Genomic DNA, 20,422 nt, shown 5'->3' with positions numbered 1-20,422 from the left:
AATACATACATCAATTTAGCCTCAAATAAATAATGAAACATGTTCAATTTGGTTTAAATAATGCAAAAACAATGTGTTGGAGAAGAAAGTAAAAGTGCAATATGTGCCATGTAAAAAAAGCTAACGTTTAAGTTCCTTGCTCAGAACATGAGGACATATGAAAGCTGGTGATTCCTTTTAACATGAGTCTTCAATATTCCCAGGTAAGAAGTTTTAGGTTGAGGTTTTTATAGGAATTATAGGACTATTTCTCCCTATACCATTTGTATTTCATATACCTTTGACTATTGGATGTTCTTATAGGCACTTTAGTATTGCCAGTGTAACAGTATAGCTTCCCTCCCTCTCCTCGCCCCTACCTGGGCTCGAACCAGGAACAAATCGACTACAGCCACCCTCGAAGCATCGTTACCCATCGCTCCACAAAAGCCACGGCCCTTGCAGAGCAAGGGGAATAACTACTCCAAGTTTCAGAGCGAGTGACATTTGACATGCTATTAGCGCGCACCCGCTAACTAGCTAGCCATTTCACATTGGTTACACCAGCCTAATCTTGGGAGTTTATAGGCTTGAAGTCATAAACAGCGCATTGCTTGAAGCATTGCGAAGAGCTGCTGGCAAACGCACGAAAGTGCTGTTTGAATGAATGCTTATGAGCCTGCTGCTGCTCAGTCAGACTGCTCTATCAAATATCAAATATAATTATAACATAATAACACACAGAAATACGAGCCTTAGGTCATTAATATGGTCAAATCCGGAAACTATCATTTCGAAAATAAAACATTTATTCTTTCAGTGAAATACAGAACCGTTCTGTATTTTATCTAACGGATGGAATCCCTAAGTCTAAATATTGCTGTTACATTGTACAACCTTCAATGTTATGTAATAATTATGTACAATTCTGGCAATTTAATTACGGCCTTTGTTAGGAATAAATGGACTTCACACAGTTCGCAATGAGCCAGGCGGCCCAAACTGCTGCATATACCCTGACTGCTTTCACTGAACGCAAGAGAAGTGACAATTTCCCTAGTTATAAGAAATTCATGTTAGCAGGCAATATTAATTAAATATGCAGGTTTTAAAATATATACTTGTGTATTGATTTTAAAGAAAGGCATTGATGTTTATGGTTAGGTACAACGACAGTGCTTTTTTTCGCAAATGCGCTTGTTAAATCATCACCCGTAGGCTGTGATTCAATGAGAAATTAACAGGCACCGCATTGATTATATGCAACGCAGGACACGCTAGATCAACTAGTAATATCATCAACCATGTGTAGTTAACTAGTGATTATGTTAAGATTGATTGTTTTTTCTAAGATAAGTTTAATGCTAGCTAGCAACTTACCTTGGCTTCTTGCTGCCCTTGCGTAACAGGTTGTCAGCCTGCCACGCAGGCTCCTCGTGGAGTACAATGTAAGGCAGGTGGTTAGAGTGTTTGACTAGTGACCGGAAGGTTGCAAAAACGAATCCCCGAACTGACAAGGTAAAAATCTGTCGTTCTGCCCCTGAACAAGGCAGTTAACCCACCATTCCTAAGCCATCATTGACCATAAGAATGTGTTCTTAACTGACTTGCTTAGTTAAATAAAGGTGTAAAAAAAATCGGCAAATCGGTGTCCAAAAATACCGATTACCGATTCGCTATGAAAACCTGGAATCGGCCCTAATTAATCGGCCATTCCGATTAATCGGTCGACCTCTAGTACAGATCAGGGAGCCATGATATAATTATGTTACTGGATGTAAATCCACTTCACCTACTGTAGTTCAATCACCAAAATATTTCATAGATGACAGCCCATTCTTTCTGCAGACTTCTTTTAATCTTAATTCAGAGCAGATTTTTAAGAGTTTGGGGAAAATGTGGTCACATAAAAAAAATGGATGGGAGATTGTACTGTAATTCTGTGACCAAACGTTGAATCTAAATCGTTCTTCCAGTAAATGTGTTTTTGTGAAATGTTCTGTGTAAAATGTTCATAGTGTTATATGGTTTGTTGAACTTTGAAATCAATGGTTTTTGTTTGGCTTACATTTTAAGTGAAAAGTCTGAGTCAAGGCGTAATGCCCTTGCCATGGAATTGCCTATTTGTGGGTAGTGTATGTACAGAAAAGATCTGTGCTCAAGAAGGCATTCTTATTGCACTCATTTTTGAGTTCCCATTACTGTACTTTGTCTCAAATTATCTAGACTTTTGGAGATATTTGAATGGTCAGCTTTCAGGGTTTTGCCTCAACAATACTGAGGACAGTTTACACTGTTGAACCCAACTGTGGTTGCTAAATTGTTTGGGTTGGTCTGATGAGCGGTTTTATGTATATTATCATGGAAAGGTAATTTGGTCGTCATGGCGTCACCAGTAGGGCTGCATGGAGGGGGGCGACGGCCCCCTTTTGTTGGCGACCAGGAGAGGAGAGATGGCGCCAGTGCTGTTCTGGAAGGGTCCACCTCTGTCTGTCTCAGATTGGGTTGTCATGATCTGTCACAGTGACAGTCAGCCATGGCCGTGTGGCTGCTCACCACAGATCCATATATTTCTACAGACTGACCTAGACCCAACCCACCTACCTGCGATCCGCATGGAGATACTCTCATATGCCCGTGTTGAATAAAGAATACCACCTTGCATTTGTTCCTATTTAATAATCTCGCAGAGAGAATGGGTGTGTGACAGTGTCTTGGTTATCTCTGAGTGTGAGCCTTGCTGTTTGGTTGTCACACTAACATGTACCGATGACCTTGTGGTTCTGTCATCCATCTTTGGGTTGTAATGCCCTGTAATGTAGACACACCAGACCTGTGTGTCTACACTACACCAGACCTGTGTGTCTACACTACACCAGACCTGGGTGTCTGTCTACACTACACCAGACCTGGGTGTCTACACTACACTACACCAGACCTGGGTGTCTGTCTACACTACACCAGACCTGTGTGTCTACACTACACTACACCAGACCTGGGTGTCTGTCTACACTACACCAGACCTGGGTGTCTGTCTACACTACACCAGACCTGGGTGTCTGTCTACACTACACCAGACCTGGGTGTCTGTCTACACTACACCAGACCTGGGTGTCTACACTACACCAGACCTGGGTGTCTACACTACACCAGACCTGTGTGTCTACACTACACTACACCAGACCTGGGTGTCTGTCTACACTACACCAGACCTGTGTGTCTGTCTACACTACACCAGACCTGTGTGTCTGTCTACACTACACCGGACCTGTGTGTCTGTCTACACTACACCGGACCTGTGTGTCTGTCTACACTGGGTGTCTGTCTACACCACCGGACCTGGGTGTCTGTCTACACTACACCGGACCTGGGTGTCTGTCTACACTACACCGGACCTGGGTGTCTGTCTACACTACACCGGACCTGGGTGTCTGTCTACACTACACCGGACCTGGGTGTCTGTCTACACTACACCGGACCTGGGTGTCTGTCTACACTACACCGGACCTGGGTGTCTGTCTACACTACACCGGACCTGGGTGTCTGTCTACACTACACCGGACCTGGGTGTCTGTCTACACTACACCGGACCTGGGTGTCTGTCTGTCTACACTACACCGGACCTGGTGTCTGTCTACACTACACCGGACCTGGGTGTCTGTCTACACTACACAGGACCTGGGTGTCTGTCTACACTACACAAGACCTGGGTGTCTACACTACACTACACCAGACCTGGGTGTCTGTCTACACTACACCAGACCTGGGGGTGTCTGTCTACACTACACAAGACCTGGGTGTCTGTCTACACTACACAAGACCTGGGTGTCTACACTACACTACACCAGACCTGGGTGTCTGTCTACACTACACCAGACCTGGGTGTCTGTCTACACTACACCGGACCTGGGTGTCTGTCTACACTACACCGGACCTGGGTGTCTGTCTACACTACACCAGACCTGGGTCCTGTAAACCTGTTATCTGGAGTAAGGTTCACCGTGGCTTAACTCTCACATGAACCCCGCCTCATCTGCATTCTCATGCTCTCTCTCTCACTCTCTCTCTACCCTTTTCTTTACCTCTGGCTCTCCCTCCTCCCTCTGTCCTGCCTCTCCACTCCTGTCTGAACAAGTAAGCAGTGCTAGGAATCCCCCACAGACCGTCCCTATCCGGCTCCTTGGCGGGGTAGCCTGCGAACAGGGTGGAGTGGGGCGTTCAAACACAGACAGTCGAGATTCTATTAGCAGCACTTCGAACAGACACGTCAGCCGGCCCATTCAGCCTTATATATAGCAGGAGTAGCAGCACTGGTAGTGTCCTGGACAATGTTATAGATTGTAGCAGATTTATTGGGAGTCATTCATCTGTTGTCATTCCGCTCAGTAGTATATCATTTTTAAGTTGCCCCTGTGCGTTTTGTGAGGGCTGTGTTGGGTCGTATTGATTTACCGATAATGATAATGCAAGCCAGTTGCCATTGTCAGAATGGAAGGGCAGCGTCTCCGTTCCCTGATTTTTAATCCATTTAATAATCCTTTGGAACGTCAGATACACCTCCAGATTGTTTACCTGGCAGAGTCTTTTTTGTTCTATTTCAATCTGTGGGTATAACGTCATGAACACAATACATACAAGTAGAGCATTTTCCACCGTTAGTGTTGAGTCAGAGGTTCTGTGCCATCTTCATGCTCTATAATCAACCCCCCTTGATGTAACAGGGGTATCATTGCATTTCAGGCCTCAGAGAGAGCATTAGACACTGCAGAATCAAATCACATCACCCTATAAGTGATATGCATGCAGTGTAGTGCTCAGTCCACCACATGACTTATACATGAACACCAAAATAGACGTTCCTGAGTCGGGAGAGGCTGAGGATGTAGGCTACACACTGAGAACATGGAAAGACTTACTCATGGGCAATTCCATGGTAATGGAATTACGCTCAGACTTTTTCACTTTAATATGTATACCAAACAAAAACCATAGATTTCATAGAACTCTATGCATAATGACTCCTTTTAACAATCTCCACTGAATATCTTATGAAAACACATTTACAGGAAGAGCTGTGCTTCTGTTTGGTAACAGAGTAAAAGGGAGATTTTATGTTTTTTATTTATTCATTACTGAGTCAATTGTTCACAGTGGTCATTGTGGATAGAGTTGTATGGTTTGTTGGTTTTGAAATGGATTTTAAAGTGAGTCTCAGCATGATTCTGTTATCGTGGAATTGCCCTCATACAATCGGCTCTCAAAGACACTCAGGATCTGCATGTCATGATGCAGTATTTATGGTTTAGACATACACTTCCTTTGATTTAATGTTTAAATTGAGTTTTCCAGTTTGCTATTTGCAGTGGAAAGAAAGTGGGCTCGACAGTGACGCCAAAGTAGACTGCTGGACAGGTTTTTTAGTGTAGTAAAACTAGCATCCCTTAGAATTTGTGACGTAAAGATTTGTGCGCATGCATGTTGGGGGGGTATTGGAAACCTGCTGATGATGCCAACTGATATGAGGTCTTAAATCAATATGGGAAATGCCTTTTTTAATCTCATAAGTACATTAGCAGATAAGGTACCCCCGCAAGGAATAATGCAATTCTTTAAAAGCCCTCTAAGAATAATGAGAGATGTCTTGCAGCGGATGTTCCGAATGAGAGAGACTTGACAGAGCGCGTGTGTGTGCACCTGTGTTTTGTTTGAATACGACAGGGTTGCCCCGTCCTTAGTGACTTTAGAGAGGGGGATGAGGCTCCCCTTTTGGCAGACAGATAAGCGCAGTGACTGCTGTGTGCCAGTGAGGGCTCTGATAATGAACTGAGCCTTGACCTGCTCTGACACACACACACACACACCGGTGACTGTGTTTTGAGTTATTGCTTGTAGGAGGGTCAGGAAATTAAATCTCTGAGAGTGTCTGTGTGGTTGTGTTTTCCAATATGAAAGTGACAGGTTTAAGACATCGAAGTCATTATAAATTAACAATGTATTGTGTATTTGGCTGTTAATCCTTCAAAGATCCAGAGAAGTGCTTGGCATTGTGTGGGCTCGGTTTCAGATTATTCCTAACACTCTAACCCAGGCTGCAACTTTTGGTCAGAGAATTAGAGGGAAAATCTCTTCATTTCACACAATTATACTCTGGGGTGGATTATGCCTTTCTTGCACTAACACTCGCCTGTGTCTTTTGTCACTAGCACTAACTTGGCTTTATTGAGGAAAGGTTGTAAGGATGACTGTGAGCTGGGTGGTAGCCTAGTGTCTAAGAGGTTGGTCCAGTAACCAAAAGGTTCCTGGTTCGAATCCCCGAGCTGACTATGCAAAAATCTGTCGATGTGCCCAAGAGCAAGGAATTGAACCATTATTGCTCCTGTAAATCGCTCCGCATAAGAGTGTCTGCTAAGATATAAATATAAAATATGCGTGGTTGTCTCACCTAGCCACCTTAACATGAATGCACCAACTTTAAGTTATACACAGACTAAGTGCTCTAAACATTGTGGAGGAGGGCACCGATGTGGAGCAGCCAGGGAAGATGTTTTCGTGAAATCTTCCTGGTTTGAACACAGGTCAGTTAGTTGTACTTTTCAGAAGGTGGCCATGACAGGACCATTGAGTCACATAAAAGAAAGCAGGCATGGGATCTGGTAACAATTGTTGGCTGGGAGGGCAGCGTGCACACCCCAGGAATTTGGCTTGGCTTGTTTTCCTCAGGGTTTTTTTATGCCTGACTACCAATCCAAAACACCTTCCCCACACACATAGGATTCTCTGTTCTTTAATTGGGACGGTCATTAAAGTTATTTGACCCAAAATGAAACGAGACAGCCAGAAAACAGACAGTCCCTCTATTTCAGCTTGTTGCCAGGGCCCTGCTCTCGCAGTAGATCCTTCAGTCATAGGGGACCTTAAGGTAGGTCAAATCAGGGTCACCATGGTAACATACAGGCAGGTTAGTTAACTCAGGGTCACCATTGTGACAATACGGTAGGTCAAATTAGGGTCACCATGGTGGTATCTAGGTAGCTTACCCTAGGCCTAGGGTTTCCATGGCGATGTCTAGGTAGGTAGAAATAAGATCACCATGGCAACATGTAGGGGAATAATTCAGGGTCACCATGATGCCATTTTAAGGAAGGCTACCTCAGAGTCAGCATCATGACTAGGTTCTCAGAAAAATGTGATCCATCATTGGAGCCTCTCCCAGACTGCGCTGCTCTTCAAGGTGAGATGGAGATAGATAGATGGAGAGGGGGAGGAGTGTGAATGCGTCCTCTCCATCGATCATTCAGCACCGGCTGCTGACAAGGCGGCTACAGGACTCCCTTTTGTTTCGCACTGGCGTGTGTGTCTCTCACTAGGCTAAAGCTAATAACACCTCTGTCCAGGTCAGAGGGCAGGGCATCAATGGTGGATTCTCCTTTAGACCAGTGGAGTTTCAGTCACACAGGATGGAAGATGGGGAACAGAGGAATACACAGTCAGACATTTTAAAATAGGACTATTTTAACTCGTAAATTCCTATGAAGTAGTATATTGCCAGGACTTTAGTAGTATATTGCCTGGTAGCTGGGGTGAAGACCTGAGCTTTCTTCAGTTTTGTGGCTGTGGTTTTTCTCAGACATGATCTCCAGTGATGTTTTTCCTAGCGCTCGGTCCCAAGTCTCTGTTGCAGTGTGGTGGGATTTTTAACATTGATAGGAGAAGGCACTGGGAGCAGCGTGCTGAGAGCTAAAATTGACCACGAGAACAGCTACTGTGTCTGTGTGTGTGTCCCTGCATCTCCTTAACCTTTTCATCCACGAGAGAGTTGATAGCCATACTGTATTCAGAATATCCATCATATTGTCAGGCTTTCCAGACAGTTATGCTTTCCAGACATCAGTCAGGCTTTCCAGACAGTTATGCACCTCATTGTACTGTTTTAGCTGTTTCTGCCATTTCCCCTTCCCCTTCCTCCATATTTATCCATGCACTTGACATGTTCTTAGAATCGTCTGATGTCAGAGGCATTTAACCAAATGTGAAAATGTCTCAGTCAAATATGTGTCCACAGAGAGCAAACAGATGCTTTATCTATCCATCTGTCCTCTAGGCTATCTCCTCTTAACTCTCATTGCCTGAATAATCTCTGAATGACTGTATCTGAAGTGTGTTACATGGCACTGTGGATGAATGTGACCACAGGGAAGGAGTTAGATGATTTAGTGTCTCTCTCCAGACCTACACTGCCCCGATCTGTTCCTCCCATTACAGTCTATCTCTTCCCCTTGTCTCTTTGGCTCTCATTTGTCCCAAGGGGCTCCTAGCTTAGAATAAACATCGCCGGCTTTGTCTCTATGGCAACCGCAGCACACTGCGTATAGTAGAATGTGAATCTGTTGGAGACTGAGGTGTCTAGACGTGACCTGGTGTTCTTATAGTTAACGTGGGACAGGGTCAGGCCAAAGACAATATACAGTACAATAAAATACAATACCACTTCCTATTGTGGGATAGCTCTTAGGGACTTACCCCCCCCCCCAAATGAGAGAGGGCAATTCCACGATAACTGAATTATGCCAAATGTATGCCAAACAAAAGTTTAACAAACCATACAACTCTCTGCACAATGACTACTTCGAACAATTTAAACAGTAAAAAAAATACATTAACTGTAAAATACAGTACAAAATACATTACAGTAAAATATCCCTGTTATTCTGTTACCAAACTTTGTATCGGCACAGTTCTTCCTGTAAAATGTGTTTTTTATCAAATATTCAGTGGAAATGGTTAAAAGTAGTCAAGAGCAATTGAGGTTTGTTTGTCAGGTAACCCAGTACGGGTCAAAGGAGTTGAGGTGTGAAATTAAGCTGTTTGTCTGTCCTTTGGGTATAAGCCTGACCCTGCCCCCTGGGGGCTGCGTTAGCTGATTTAGAAGGCTATGATTACAGTTGGCCTTTGCTACCGGCCCACTTTCTGTGTCAGCCAGAGGAAGTGTTGGATTTATCCAGCCAATCCGCTCAAGCATGCAAATATTTGTTTTTCTTTTTTCTAGCTTCTTGTCAAAATATTATTTAGTTCCTTTGAGCCGGATTTGTCAACTAGGATTGCTGGGCATATTTTCACCCTGTTAAGTACTGTCGACGCTTGATGTGCAGGCATAAACTACCGTTTTGCTTACTTTTATGTGATGGAACGTCCAGTCTGTTTCAGGAAGACAGTGAAGTCTTGCCACAGGGATATATTATGTTATGTATATTATATTTCACTCATCAGACGGAGGCTCTTTACACTTGTCATGCATTATAGCAGGTCTAAGAACAGCCTAATGGTTCCTGCTGACTCAAACTGGGATGACGTAATCTGTGGAGTGGAGCTGTTCTGGTTGGCTGAGTTCCAGGCAGTCCAAGCAAATCACCAACCCACCCTGAAGGTTAAATGCTACCTCAGCTCAAGGTTGTCCGAGGCGGGCCCGGACACAGGAAGTGATTGTAGTACTGGAACTCCTATTGGCTGTTGTCAATCCAATACCCATGGCCTTTTCTTTTGAAGACCAGCCTTCACTGTATTTGTACTGTACATTTTTAGAGCAATTTTTCTGTTAATTGAGCTTTTTTAATATGAGGATACAAAAAATATAGGTGAGAGTTAGTTACAATATGGGCTCAGTTTTATTTTATTCTGTTGTTAGAAGCATTGACCTAAGAGAAGGCCTCGAGATGATATCTCCTGTTATCCGTAACATGATCTTGTCTCTCAGAGAGCCAGGTAACAGAACACCATTAAGGTCCTCACCTTGAGCAGGCGGCGATGGGGTAAAAGGGGCTGGGGCTGATGGGGGTGATTGCGTGCTGCCCGGGCGTCGTCTCTCTCGGTGTAATTGTTTGCCAGGACAAACTGAGGCCTCAAGGGGAAAACAAATGAGAAGGGACTTGTGTGGTATCCCTGCTTGCCTTTCTTCCTGCCTGCCTGGTCCCTGGGTATAAACTATGAAAGGATAGATAGATAGATAGATAGATAGATAGATAGATAGATAGATAGATAGATAGATAGATAGATAGATAGATAGATAGATAGATAGATAGAATCACCTTTTACACAGACAGTCAGAATTCTCTTGAACCCCTCAGCTCCATCATCATCATCATCATCCTCATCACGTGTGTCACGGCGACACAGCTCAGGTCTGTTCAGGAGAGTCCCAGGGGAGGAATGACAGGGCACGACACACGGCTGCCTGCTTCTCTCATCCCACATAAAACAGATCAATCAGCCTGATGTGTCGTTACTAACTGCTCCCATGTTAACTAATAGCGAGAAGCTGACATGAATCTGAACATCTTATCGATGCAGCAGGGGTCTCTCAGATCTTCTTTGTGTTTGCATTGACACATACCATCATACAAAGACTATTATTTGCATGTGCTATAATTGTGCAGCTCTAATTTCTGAAGATGTGCTATGTATGCCATGTGCAGCTCACAGAGAGGTGTATTTCTTTGTCTTCCTGTCTGTCTCTCTCTGTCTCCTCTCTCTCTCTCTGTGGCGTAGTGACAAGACAGAAGGATGGATGAGCTACAGGACGTGCAGTTGACTGAGATCAAGCCCCTGCTGACCAATAAGGTGAGAGGATGAGATGACCACTTGCATGGAAGATTTATACATACACAGACAGATGTGCAGAATGTTGCCTATACATGACACACAGAGACTTATTCTGTATTTGTCTCCAGCGTGAACAGTGCCTCGCTCCCCACTCCAGAGCGCTGTTCATCAAAGTGAATTATTTATCATCTCAGCTTCACTGTAGTGAGGGAAGAGTCAATAGAACAACAAAAAGCAAGAGATGGAGTTAGGCGAGAGAGAGAGAGAAAAAAAGGGACGCTAGCATAAACTGCTCTTTTTTTGTGAGCTTGAAGGATTCAGGTGAGAGGGAAAAAACCTCCAGTAGATCAAAGCTTTCTTCCCACGGTTCCTCTAGGACCTCAGTCTACACTGCAGCATCAGGGAGGGCATGAGCTCCGAGCCTGCCTTGGAGAAGGAAGTCAGCCCATCTGTGTAAATTGACCGCTATTAAACCCAGAGGGGGATATTCTGTTCCAGACAGTTCCAGTGCGACCTGGAATTTGAATTTAGGAGCACCAGTACGCCTAGAAAAATGACAGATTCTAGCTTTATTACCCCAAATATTTTGCATTGTGCTCCTAAATTTCTTTGTGTACATCTACGTTTTTTAAACTCAGGCGCATACGTGCTCCTTGTGAAACAAAGGTCAGCGTAGAGCCCTGTAGACTCTCTGCTTCACAGGAAATAAGTTGATGTATAGGTTGAGGCAGAGGGTGCTGCGCCATGCATCATGGGCTGAACAGGCCATTTATCACCTGACAGTGGTGCTGGTGAAGTGGGCTGGCAGTGGAAAGAGAGGAAGAGGAGAAGTGCGAGAGTTCACTCCTGTCATTATCTGTCCACGTTAAGCAGACCGCCTGCCTTCCCTCCTTTGGGACAACAACTCCCATTGTTAGGGTAGAGACAAGACCACCGTGTCAATATATACAGTATCTCGGCTGTGGACCGGTTGAAGGAAGTAAGGCAGAATCATGAGCTCATCTGAATGAATGGGTTTATGGCTGACCACTCACTCCATCTAGTGGCCAGGCCACCTCATTAAGAACCAAGCAGACACTCACAGGAGCCTGCAGGATAGACGTGAGGACATACAGACGGTAATGAGATTATAGGTGAGGGAGATAGATGGGATAGCATATTCCGTCTGTCAATCAGCCAGTGCATGTATACTGAAACTCCCATAGTCGTGTTTTCTAAAATACTGTAGGGCTCCCGAGTGGAGCAGCGGTCTAAGGCACTGCATCTCAGTGCTACAGGCGTCACTACAGACCCTGGTTCAATTCCAGGCTGAATCACAATTGGGAGTCCCATAGGGTGGTGCACAATTGGCTCAGAATGGTTAGGGTTTGGCCAGGGTAGGGCGTCATTGTAAATAAGAATTTGTTCTTAACCAATTTGCCTAGTTAAATATGTTTTCTAACATCCAACACCTCATTAACATACCTTTCTTTCCTCTTTTCTCTCAGAATTCCCGTAACTTCCAGGACTTTGACTGCCAGGTGAGTTTCTCCAGTTCTATAAGAAACGGATGCTGTTTTGTACTGATCTATTTCAGTGATGTGATTCAGGCCAGGAGAGCTTTGAAAGGGCTCTCCTCTCAATTCCTGTTAATTGAGCCAAACAGAGGGAAAGTGTTCTGCTCAGATAACAAGTGGTGGTTTGGGGACATAGCCTCATTCTGATTCTCCTGCTACTGCATTTAGTTTGCAGTAGCATGGATTTAACTGGAGTTCCTTTCTCACAATGAAAAGTCTGCAGGTGGAATGGTGATGCAGAGTTTGTGGTAGTATATGTTTAAACACAGATCTTGGATCAGATTCCCCTACCTCCAATCCTAACAATCACCATGAGAGGGGGGGGGAAACATCTGACCCTGTATCACTGGCTAAGGGCAGCATCTATCTACTGATGCTAATTTCACAAGCCAAGTGGTGGAAAACATGTTGCTTGTGAGACTGGCTCAGCTTGTTTATTTGTTGATGTGTACGCAGCAAACGACAAACAGCAGCATTAGTAGTGACCTTTGGGTCACCCTCCCACTGGACTTAAGCTCATAGCTATGCCGTCGCTCCCCAGCTCCTGTGCGGTGTGTGATTCTGCTGATGGGGGAGTTGAGGCCGAGCCATGGAGAGCACGGGACAGCCTGGCGTTCAGAGTGGGCCTCCAGCCATGCAAGGCTCAGTGGGGTGTACTACGAATCACGTTTGAGGAATTAGTGAGGTTACTTTGGTCAACTCTTAGTTCATCTCGGGTTAACCCGTACCACAAAAGTGGCTCACCTTTTAGCCAGGTACATTTCTATGGCAATGTATCCTTCAGAATTAACCTGCTCTGGAGCAGGCTAACTCCATGTATCTTTAGTCCGGGAGTTGAGGACCAATTAAATCAGATTCCCTTCCTCTCGCAAAGATTGTGCCTCGATCCCCTTGGACAAGCCACGGGCGATATGAACATGCAGTTACAAGCCTAGCTCGAGCAGGCTCAAGTAAGGGGCGGGTGCATGATCAATATCTACCTTTTGTAATGTGGATATTGCCTGAGGTGGAATGTGAAGTTAACTGAAGCTGGCTAGCTTTATAAAAGCCTGAGTAGATCTAGCTTGCTTCGTACTATTGACGGCTTGGTTGTTTAGCAACAAAACCGATGCATGTGCAACTATGGGGAAAAACAGACGGGGTTGGCTTTGTTGACAACATGTGAACTATATTTTGTCTCCAATGTTTATTGAAAATATAAATCCATTTGCACAGTGAGCACTTGTTGTCTCTCAAATACATTGTTACAGTTGTTGGTTAGCTCGCTATAGCAGATGTTTGTCAAAACACCTCAAAATAAGACATGGTTTCAAGAACAAGATGAAACAAACTGAAACTAGCCACTTACTGTTCCCCCACATGGCAGTTTCTTGTCATTCTTGCTCGCTATTTGGTCATCCAGAATAACAACACGCTGACTTCTGCACCATGGAAGCATGCACATCGTTTTCATGACGTTGTCAGCTAACCCATCTATACCATCTATACCATTCTGGTTAAACTGTGATAGACTTAGGGTTCATCATGAGATGGGGTTCATCATGGGGTGGTTGTGGTTACGGGAGCCATTTTGGTTCTGGAGTTGTATCTGTCAGTTGCTCTGGTATGGTTCTCTATTAATGGTACAATTGAACAAGTGACGTTTTATTCCATGATTAAGGTTTTATTTTGATGCTTTGAACTTCCAGATTCTGGTGTGTTAAGTTGTTGTAAGGCCCTGTTCTGTGGACAAACCTTTTATGGAATAATACTGAGTCGTGACTCGTTAAACCACACCAGCCTGAGGCCCTGAGGATCACGACAACAGCCAATGAATGCCTTTCGTTCTCCATTACACAGCGAATCACTGCTTCACTGCCATGTAACATTGAGTGGGAAGAAGAAGAAGAGGAGGAGTGGTTTCTGTCATTGTGTGATGTCTAAACACATTTCAAACACCCAAATAGAACTGCCAGACAGGATAATTATTAGTGATGGAGGGGATCGATACAGTTACATATCGGGATATTATTTTTTTAAACAATGTCTTGTATTGACCTGCGTTAGTTGGCTGTATTTTCACCAAAACGCCAGTATTTTTCCTTCCTAGCTTGTGCTCCATCTTCTTTTTAAATAGGGAGACAATTTGTTTTCAGCACTTTAATGTCCATGACTGATCAGACATCTGGTCAATGTTTGGAATATTGAATTGCAGTAAAATCATAGTGTCGAATTGCGATACATAAAGAATTCATGTCATTGCAATACATATCGTATCGGCACCTAAGTATCATGATGATATCATACCAAGAGGTCCCTGGTAATTTCCAGCCTTAGTTATTATTAACATACATACATACATACATACATACATACATACATACATACATACATACATACATACATACATACATACATACATACATACATACATACATACATACATACATACATACAGTGGGGAGATCAAGTATTTGATACACTGCCGATTTTGCAGGTTTTCCATCTTACAAAGCATGTAGAGGTCTGTAATTTTTTTTATCATAGGTACACTTCAACTGTGAGAGACGGAATCTAAAACAAAAATCCAGAAAATCACATTGTATGATTTTTAAGTAATTCATTTGCATTTTATTGCATGACATAAGTATTTGATCACCTACCAACCAGTAAGAATTCAGGCTCTCACAGACCTGTTAGTTTTTCTTTAAGAAGCCCTCCTGTTCTCCACTCATTACCTGTATTAACTGCACCTGTTTGAACTCGTTACCTGTATGAAAGACACCTGTCCACACACTCAATCAAACAGACTCCAACCTCTCCACAATGGCCAAGACCAGAGAGCTGTGTAAGGACATCAGGGATAAAATTGTAGACCTGCACAAGGCTGGGATGGGCTACAGGACAATAGGCAAGCAGCATGGTGAGAAGGCAACAACTGTTGGCGCAATTTTTAGAAAATGGAAGAAGTTCAAGATGACGGTCAATCACCCTCAGTCTGGGGCTCCATGCAAGATCTCACCCTGTGGGGCATCAATGATCATGATTAAGGTGAGGGATCAGCCCAGAACTACACGGCAGGACCTGGTCAATGACCTGAAGAGAGCTGGGACCACAGTCTCAAAGAAAACCATTAGTAACACACTACGCCGTCATGGATTAAAATCCTGCAGCGCACGCAATGTCCCCCTGCTCAAGCCAGCGCATGTCCAGGCCCGTCTGAAGTTTGCCAATGACCATCTGGATGATCCAGAGGAGGAATGGGAGAAGGTCATGTGGTCTGATGAGACAAAAATAGAGCTTTTTGGTCAAAACTCCACTCGCCGTGTTTGGAGGAAGAAGAAGGATGAGTACAACCCCAAGAACACCATCCCAACCGTGAAGCATGGAGGTGGAAACATCATTCTTTGGGGATTCTTTTCTGCAAAGGGGACAGGACGACTGCACCGTATTGAGGGGAGGATGGATGGGGCTATGTATCGTGAGATCTTGGCCAACAACCTCCTTCCCTCAGTAAGAGCATTGAAGATGGGTCGTGGCGGGGTCTTCCAGTATGACAACAACCCGAAACACACAGCCAGGAAAACAAAGGAGTGGCTCCGTAAGAAGCATCTCAAGGTCCTGGAGTGGCCTAGCCAGTCTCCAGACCTGAACCCATTAGAAAATCTTTGGAGGGAGCTGAAAGTCCGTATTGCCCAGCGACAGCCCCGAAACCTGAAGGATCTGGAGAAGGTCTGTATGGAGGAGTGGGCCAAAATCCCTGCTGCAGTGTGCACAAACCTGGTCAAGAACTACAGGAAACGTATGATCCCTGTAATTGCAAACAAAGGTTTCTGTACCAAATATTAAGTTCTGCTTTTCTGATGTATCAAATACTTGTCATGCAATAAAATGCTAATTAATAACTTAAAAATCATACAATGTGATTTTCTGGATTTTTGATTTAGATTCCGTCTCTCACAGTTGAAGTGTACCTATGATAAAAATTACAGACCTCTACATACTTTGTAAGTAGGAAAACCTGCAAAATCGGCAGTGTATCAAATACTTGTTCTCCCCACTGTACGTACATACATACATACATACAGATGATGGTTGGCTTTTCAACTGTTTGGATGCTGCCTCTCAGGCTGTAAAGGGTTAACTAACACTGTCTCTCTCAGCCTCCTGCAGTCTTGCCTGTTCCCTGCATCACCTCCTGGTGCATTCGGAAAGTATTCAGACCCCTTGACTTTTTCCACGTTTTGTTACGTTACAGCCTTATTCTAAAACATTTTTTTTAAATGTATCATCAATCTACACACAATACCCCATATGTTTCTACAACTTGATTGTAGTCCATCTGTGGTAAATTCAACTGATGATTGGACATGATTTGGAAAGGTACACACCTGTCTATATAAGGTTCCACAGTTGACAGCGCATGTTAGAGTAAAAAACAAGCCATGAGGTCAAAAGGAATTGTCCGTAGAGCTCCAAGACGACAGGGTTGTGTCGACGCACAGAAATGGGGAAGTGTACCAAAAAATATCTGCAGCATTGAAGGTCCCAAGAACACAGTGGCCTCCATCATTCTTAAATGGGAGAAGTTTGGAACCACCAAGAATCTTCTTAGAACTGGCCGCCAGACCAAACTGAGCAATTGGGCTAGAAGGGTCTTGGACAGGGAGGTGACCGAGAACCCAATGATCACTCTGACAGAGCTCCAGAGTTCCTCTGTGGAGATGGGAGAACCTTCCAGAAGGACAACCATCTCTGCAGCAATCCACCAATCAGGCTTTTATGATAGAGTGGCCAGATGGAAGCCATTTCTCAGTAAAAAGCACATGACACCCCACTTGACGTTTGCCAAAAGGCACCTAAAGGACTCTCAGACCATGAGAAACAAGATTCTCTGGTCTGATGAAACCAAGATGGAACTCTTTGGCCTGAATGCCAAGCATAATTTTTGGAGGAAACCTTGCACCATCCCTACGGTGAAGCATGGTGGTGGCGGCATCATGCTGTGGGGATGTTTTTCAGTGGCAGGGACTGGGTGGCTAGTCAGGATCAAGGAAAAGTTTAACAGAGAAAAGTACAGACGTCTTTGATGAAATCCTGCTCCAGAGCACCTTACTGGGGTGAAGGTTCACCTTCCAACAGGACAATAACCCTAAGCACACAGCCAAGACGATGCAGGAGTGGCTCAACTAGAGCCCAGACTTGAACCCGATCGAGCATCTCTGAAGAGACCCCAAATATCTGTGTAGCGATGCTCCCCATCCAACCTGACAGAGCTTGAGAGGATCTGCAGAGAAGAATGGGAGAAACTCCCCAAATACAGGTGTGCCAAGATTGTAGCGTCATACCCAAGAAGACTCGAGGCTGTAATCGCTGCCAAAGGTGCTTCAACAAAGTACTGATTAAAGGGTCTGAATACTTATGCAAATGTGATATTTACAACAATTTTTTTACTGTTTTTGCTTTGTCATTATAGGATATTGTGTGTAATTTGATGCCCCCCCCAATTTAATCAATTTTAGTATAAGGCTGTAACTTAACAAAATGTGAAAGTCAAGGGGTCTGAATACTTTCCAAATGCACTGTATCTACTGCAGGTAGGAGAGTAAGCATGCTCAGTGGAGCAGGGCTGGTGCATGCTCTCCTTCTCCAGGTGGTCCTGTCTGTGCACCCATCCACCCTTCATGCATATACATAGGCCTTGTCACTCACACACACATTCAGACATACAGTATTGTCTTCACTTTTGCCACATCCAACAGACAACCTGCAGTGTTTACATCTAGCCAGCGTCATTTTTACAGAAGCTCCCATTAGTCGGTCCACTGCTGCACAGCTGTGACGTCATCACCCAGTGTGTGTGTGTGTGTGCGTGATGGATGGGGGAGACTGGGCCGAAGGGAGGCTGCCCATGTCTTACATCACAGGGAGGCATCCACTAGCTGTGTCACCCTCCCTCCCTTCACACATGTACATTTACACTGTTGCGGGAATTCGGAAACAAAATGATGGAGATAGAAATGGCTATGCTTTCAAAATGGAAATGTGTGAAGTGATTCTAAATGAGTGCAGTCCCAGGAGACCTGCTCTGGCAGCTGCAGTAATACGAAGGCACGAGTAATGGGATGCTTAGCTCTGTTACAACATCACAATTTAGTTCTCCTTGCAAAGATAATGGTGTAGGCCTAATTCATTTAAAAAGTATTGTTCTCCTATGTACAGTAAATATACTGCGCAAAAATATAAACGCAACATGTGACAACTTCTTCATTTTTTTTTACTGCGTTACAGTTCATAGAAGGAAATCAGTCAATTGAAAAAATGCATTAGGCCCTAATCTATGGATTTCACATGACTGAAAATACTGATGCGCATCTGCTGGTCACATCTTGTGTCCCCTGCCCAGTATTCATGGACACAACTCTTAGACGATAAACATATGCTATTCAGGTAGGATCTTAGATCAGACAACCAGTCAGTATCTGGTGTGACCACCATTTGCCTCATGCAGCGTGACACATCTCCTCTGCATAGAGTTGATCCAGCTGTTGATTGTGACCTTTGGAATGTTGTCCCATTCTTCTTCAATGGCTGTGCGAAGTTGCTGGATATAGGCGGGAACTGGAACACGCTTTCGTACATGTGTTCCAGCTGTCGTACACCTCAATGGGTGAGATGTCTGGTGGGTATGCAGGCCATGGTAGAACTGGGACATTTCCAACTTCCAGGAATTGTGTACAGAAAGCGTTGTGACATGGGGCTGTGCATTATCATGTTGAAACATAAGGTGATGGCGGCAGATGAATGGCACGACAATGGGCCTCAGGATCTTGTCACGGTATCTCTGTGCATTCAAATTGCCATCGATAAAATGCAATTGTGTTTGTTGTCCGTAGCTTGTGCCATAACCCCACTGCCACAACGTTGACATCAGCAAAGCACTTGCTCAGACAACACCATACACATGGCCTGCGGTTGTCAGGCCGGTTGGACGCACTACCAAATTCTCTAAAATGACATTGGAAAGGGGGGATACCAAGTCAGTTGTACAACTGAATTCCTTCAATTTAAATATGTCTTCTGCATTTAACCCAACCCCTCTGAATCAGAGAGGTGCCGGGAGCTGCCTTAATCAACATCCACGGCACCTGGAGAACAGTGCCTTGCTCAGGGGCAGAACGACAGATTTTTACCTTGTCAGCTCGGGGATTTGATCCAGCAACCTTTCGGTTACTGGCCCAACGCTCTAACCACTAACCACCTGCCACCCCTCACAAGCAGATTTTAGAGTGGGCTTTTATTCTCCCCAACACAAGGTGCACCTGTGTAATGAGCATACTGTTTAATCAGCTTCTTGATATGCCAAACGTGTCAGGTGATTGGATTATCTTGGCAAAGGAGGAATGCTCACTAACAGGGATGTAAACAAATGTGTGCATAAAACCTTGGAGAAATAAGCTTTCTGTGCATATGGAACATTTCTTGGATATTTTATTTCAGCTCATGAAACATGGGACAAACACTTTACGTTGCATTTATTTTTTCTTCAGTGTAGACTAGAATGAATGTAAAGAACCTGACAATAACTTCAGCTTGACCTTGGCCTCCTCCAGGAAATGCACTGTCCTCTCTCTTCCCCTTCAGTGGGCGAAGGTATAGCAAGTCATTGCTGTGGCCCCCTGTGTTTTGCTGATCTCATTTAGCCCAGGAGATGGCGCTGTAAGCCTGTCTGATGGTACGGAGCAGATCTTTAGCGTGATGTGCCAGTACACAGTGTTGGTTAGGTTTACTTTCTCAATTGTAATCAGTTACTAGTTACCTGCCCAAAATTGTAATCAGTTATTTTGGGATTACCCAAACTCAGTAACATAATCCGGTTACATTCAGTTACTTTTAGATGACTTTCCCCTTAAGAAGCATTAGAAGAAGACAAAAATATATATTTTACCAATTGAATGACATCTACAGCAGGATAAATCAATGTTAAAGTTTACATAGCTGGCCATATATGGATGTTACATTTTACTTTATGGGTTGGTTATGTAGGCTTCTTCTAACCTATCACTTTCTACTACATATAATAATACGATTAAATTAGACTTTGGTTTTTATTGTCAAGATATATCAGAATTCCAGTCATTTCAATAAATGTTATACCCCTTGATCTTCAAGAATAGGACTTGGAAATATGGGAGTATAGATTAACCAACATTTTTTCCTGAGCATTATTAGCCAGCCCTACTCTGTTGTTTATGATTTTGTTGTCATGGAGGACTGATTGGGCTCATTGATTGGAGTATAAAATAAATGCT

The 20,422-nt window shown here is 44.0% G+C and overlaps 1 protein-coding gene across 3 annotated transcripts in view; it reads left to right on the top strand.

The window, feature by feature from the left end:
* LOC112254386 (protein NDRG3) overlaps window positions 1-20,422 on the top strand; it is a 57,438-nt gene that overhangs the window by 18,842 nt on the left and 18,174 nt on the right. For all 3 annotated transcript variants that reach the window (XM_024426915.2, XM_024426914.2, XM_042324303.1), the window contains exons 2-3: window positions 10,522-10,593; window positions 12,063-12,095. In XM_024426915.2, the coding sequence (XP_024282683.1) occupies window positions 10,537-10,593; window positions 12,063-12,095 (90 nt within the window). In that variant the 5' untranslated portion in view covers window positions 10,522-10,536. The remainder of the gene's footprint in view (window positions 1-10,521; window positions 10,594-12,062; window positions 12,096-20,422) is intronic.

This window comes from Oncorhynchus tshawytscha, linkage group LG07, assembly GCF_018296145.1.
Source record: "Oncorhynchus tshawytscha isolate Ot180627B linkage group LG07, Otsh_v2.0, whole genome shotgun sequence".
In the NCBI taxonomy this organism is placed as follows: Eukaryota; Metazoa; Chordata; class Actinopteri; order Salmoniformes; family Salmonidae; genus Oncorhynchus; species Oncorhynchus tshawytscha.
This window is presented reverse-complemented; position numbering and strand designations above follow the sequence as displayed.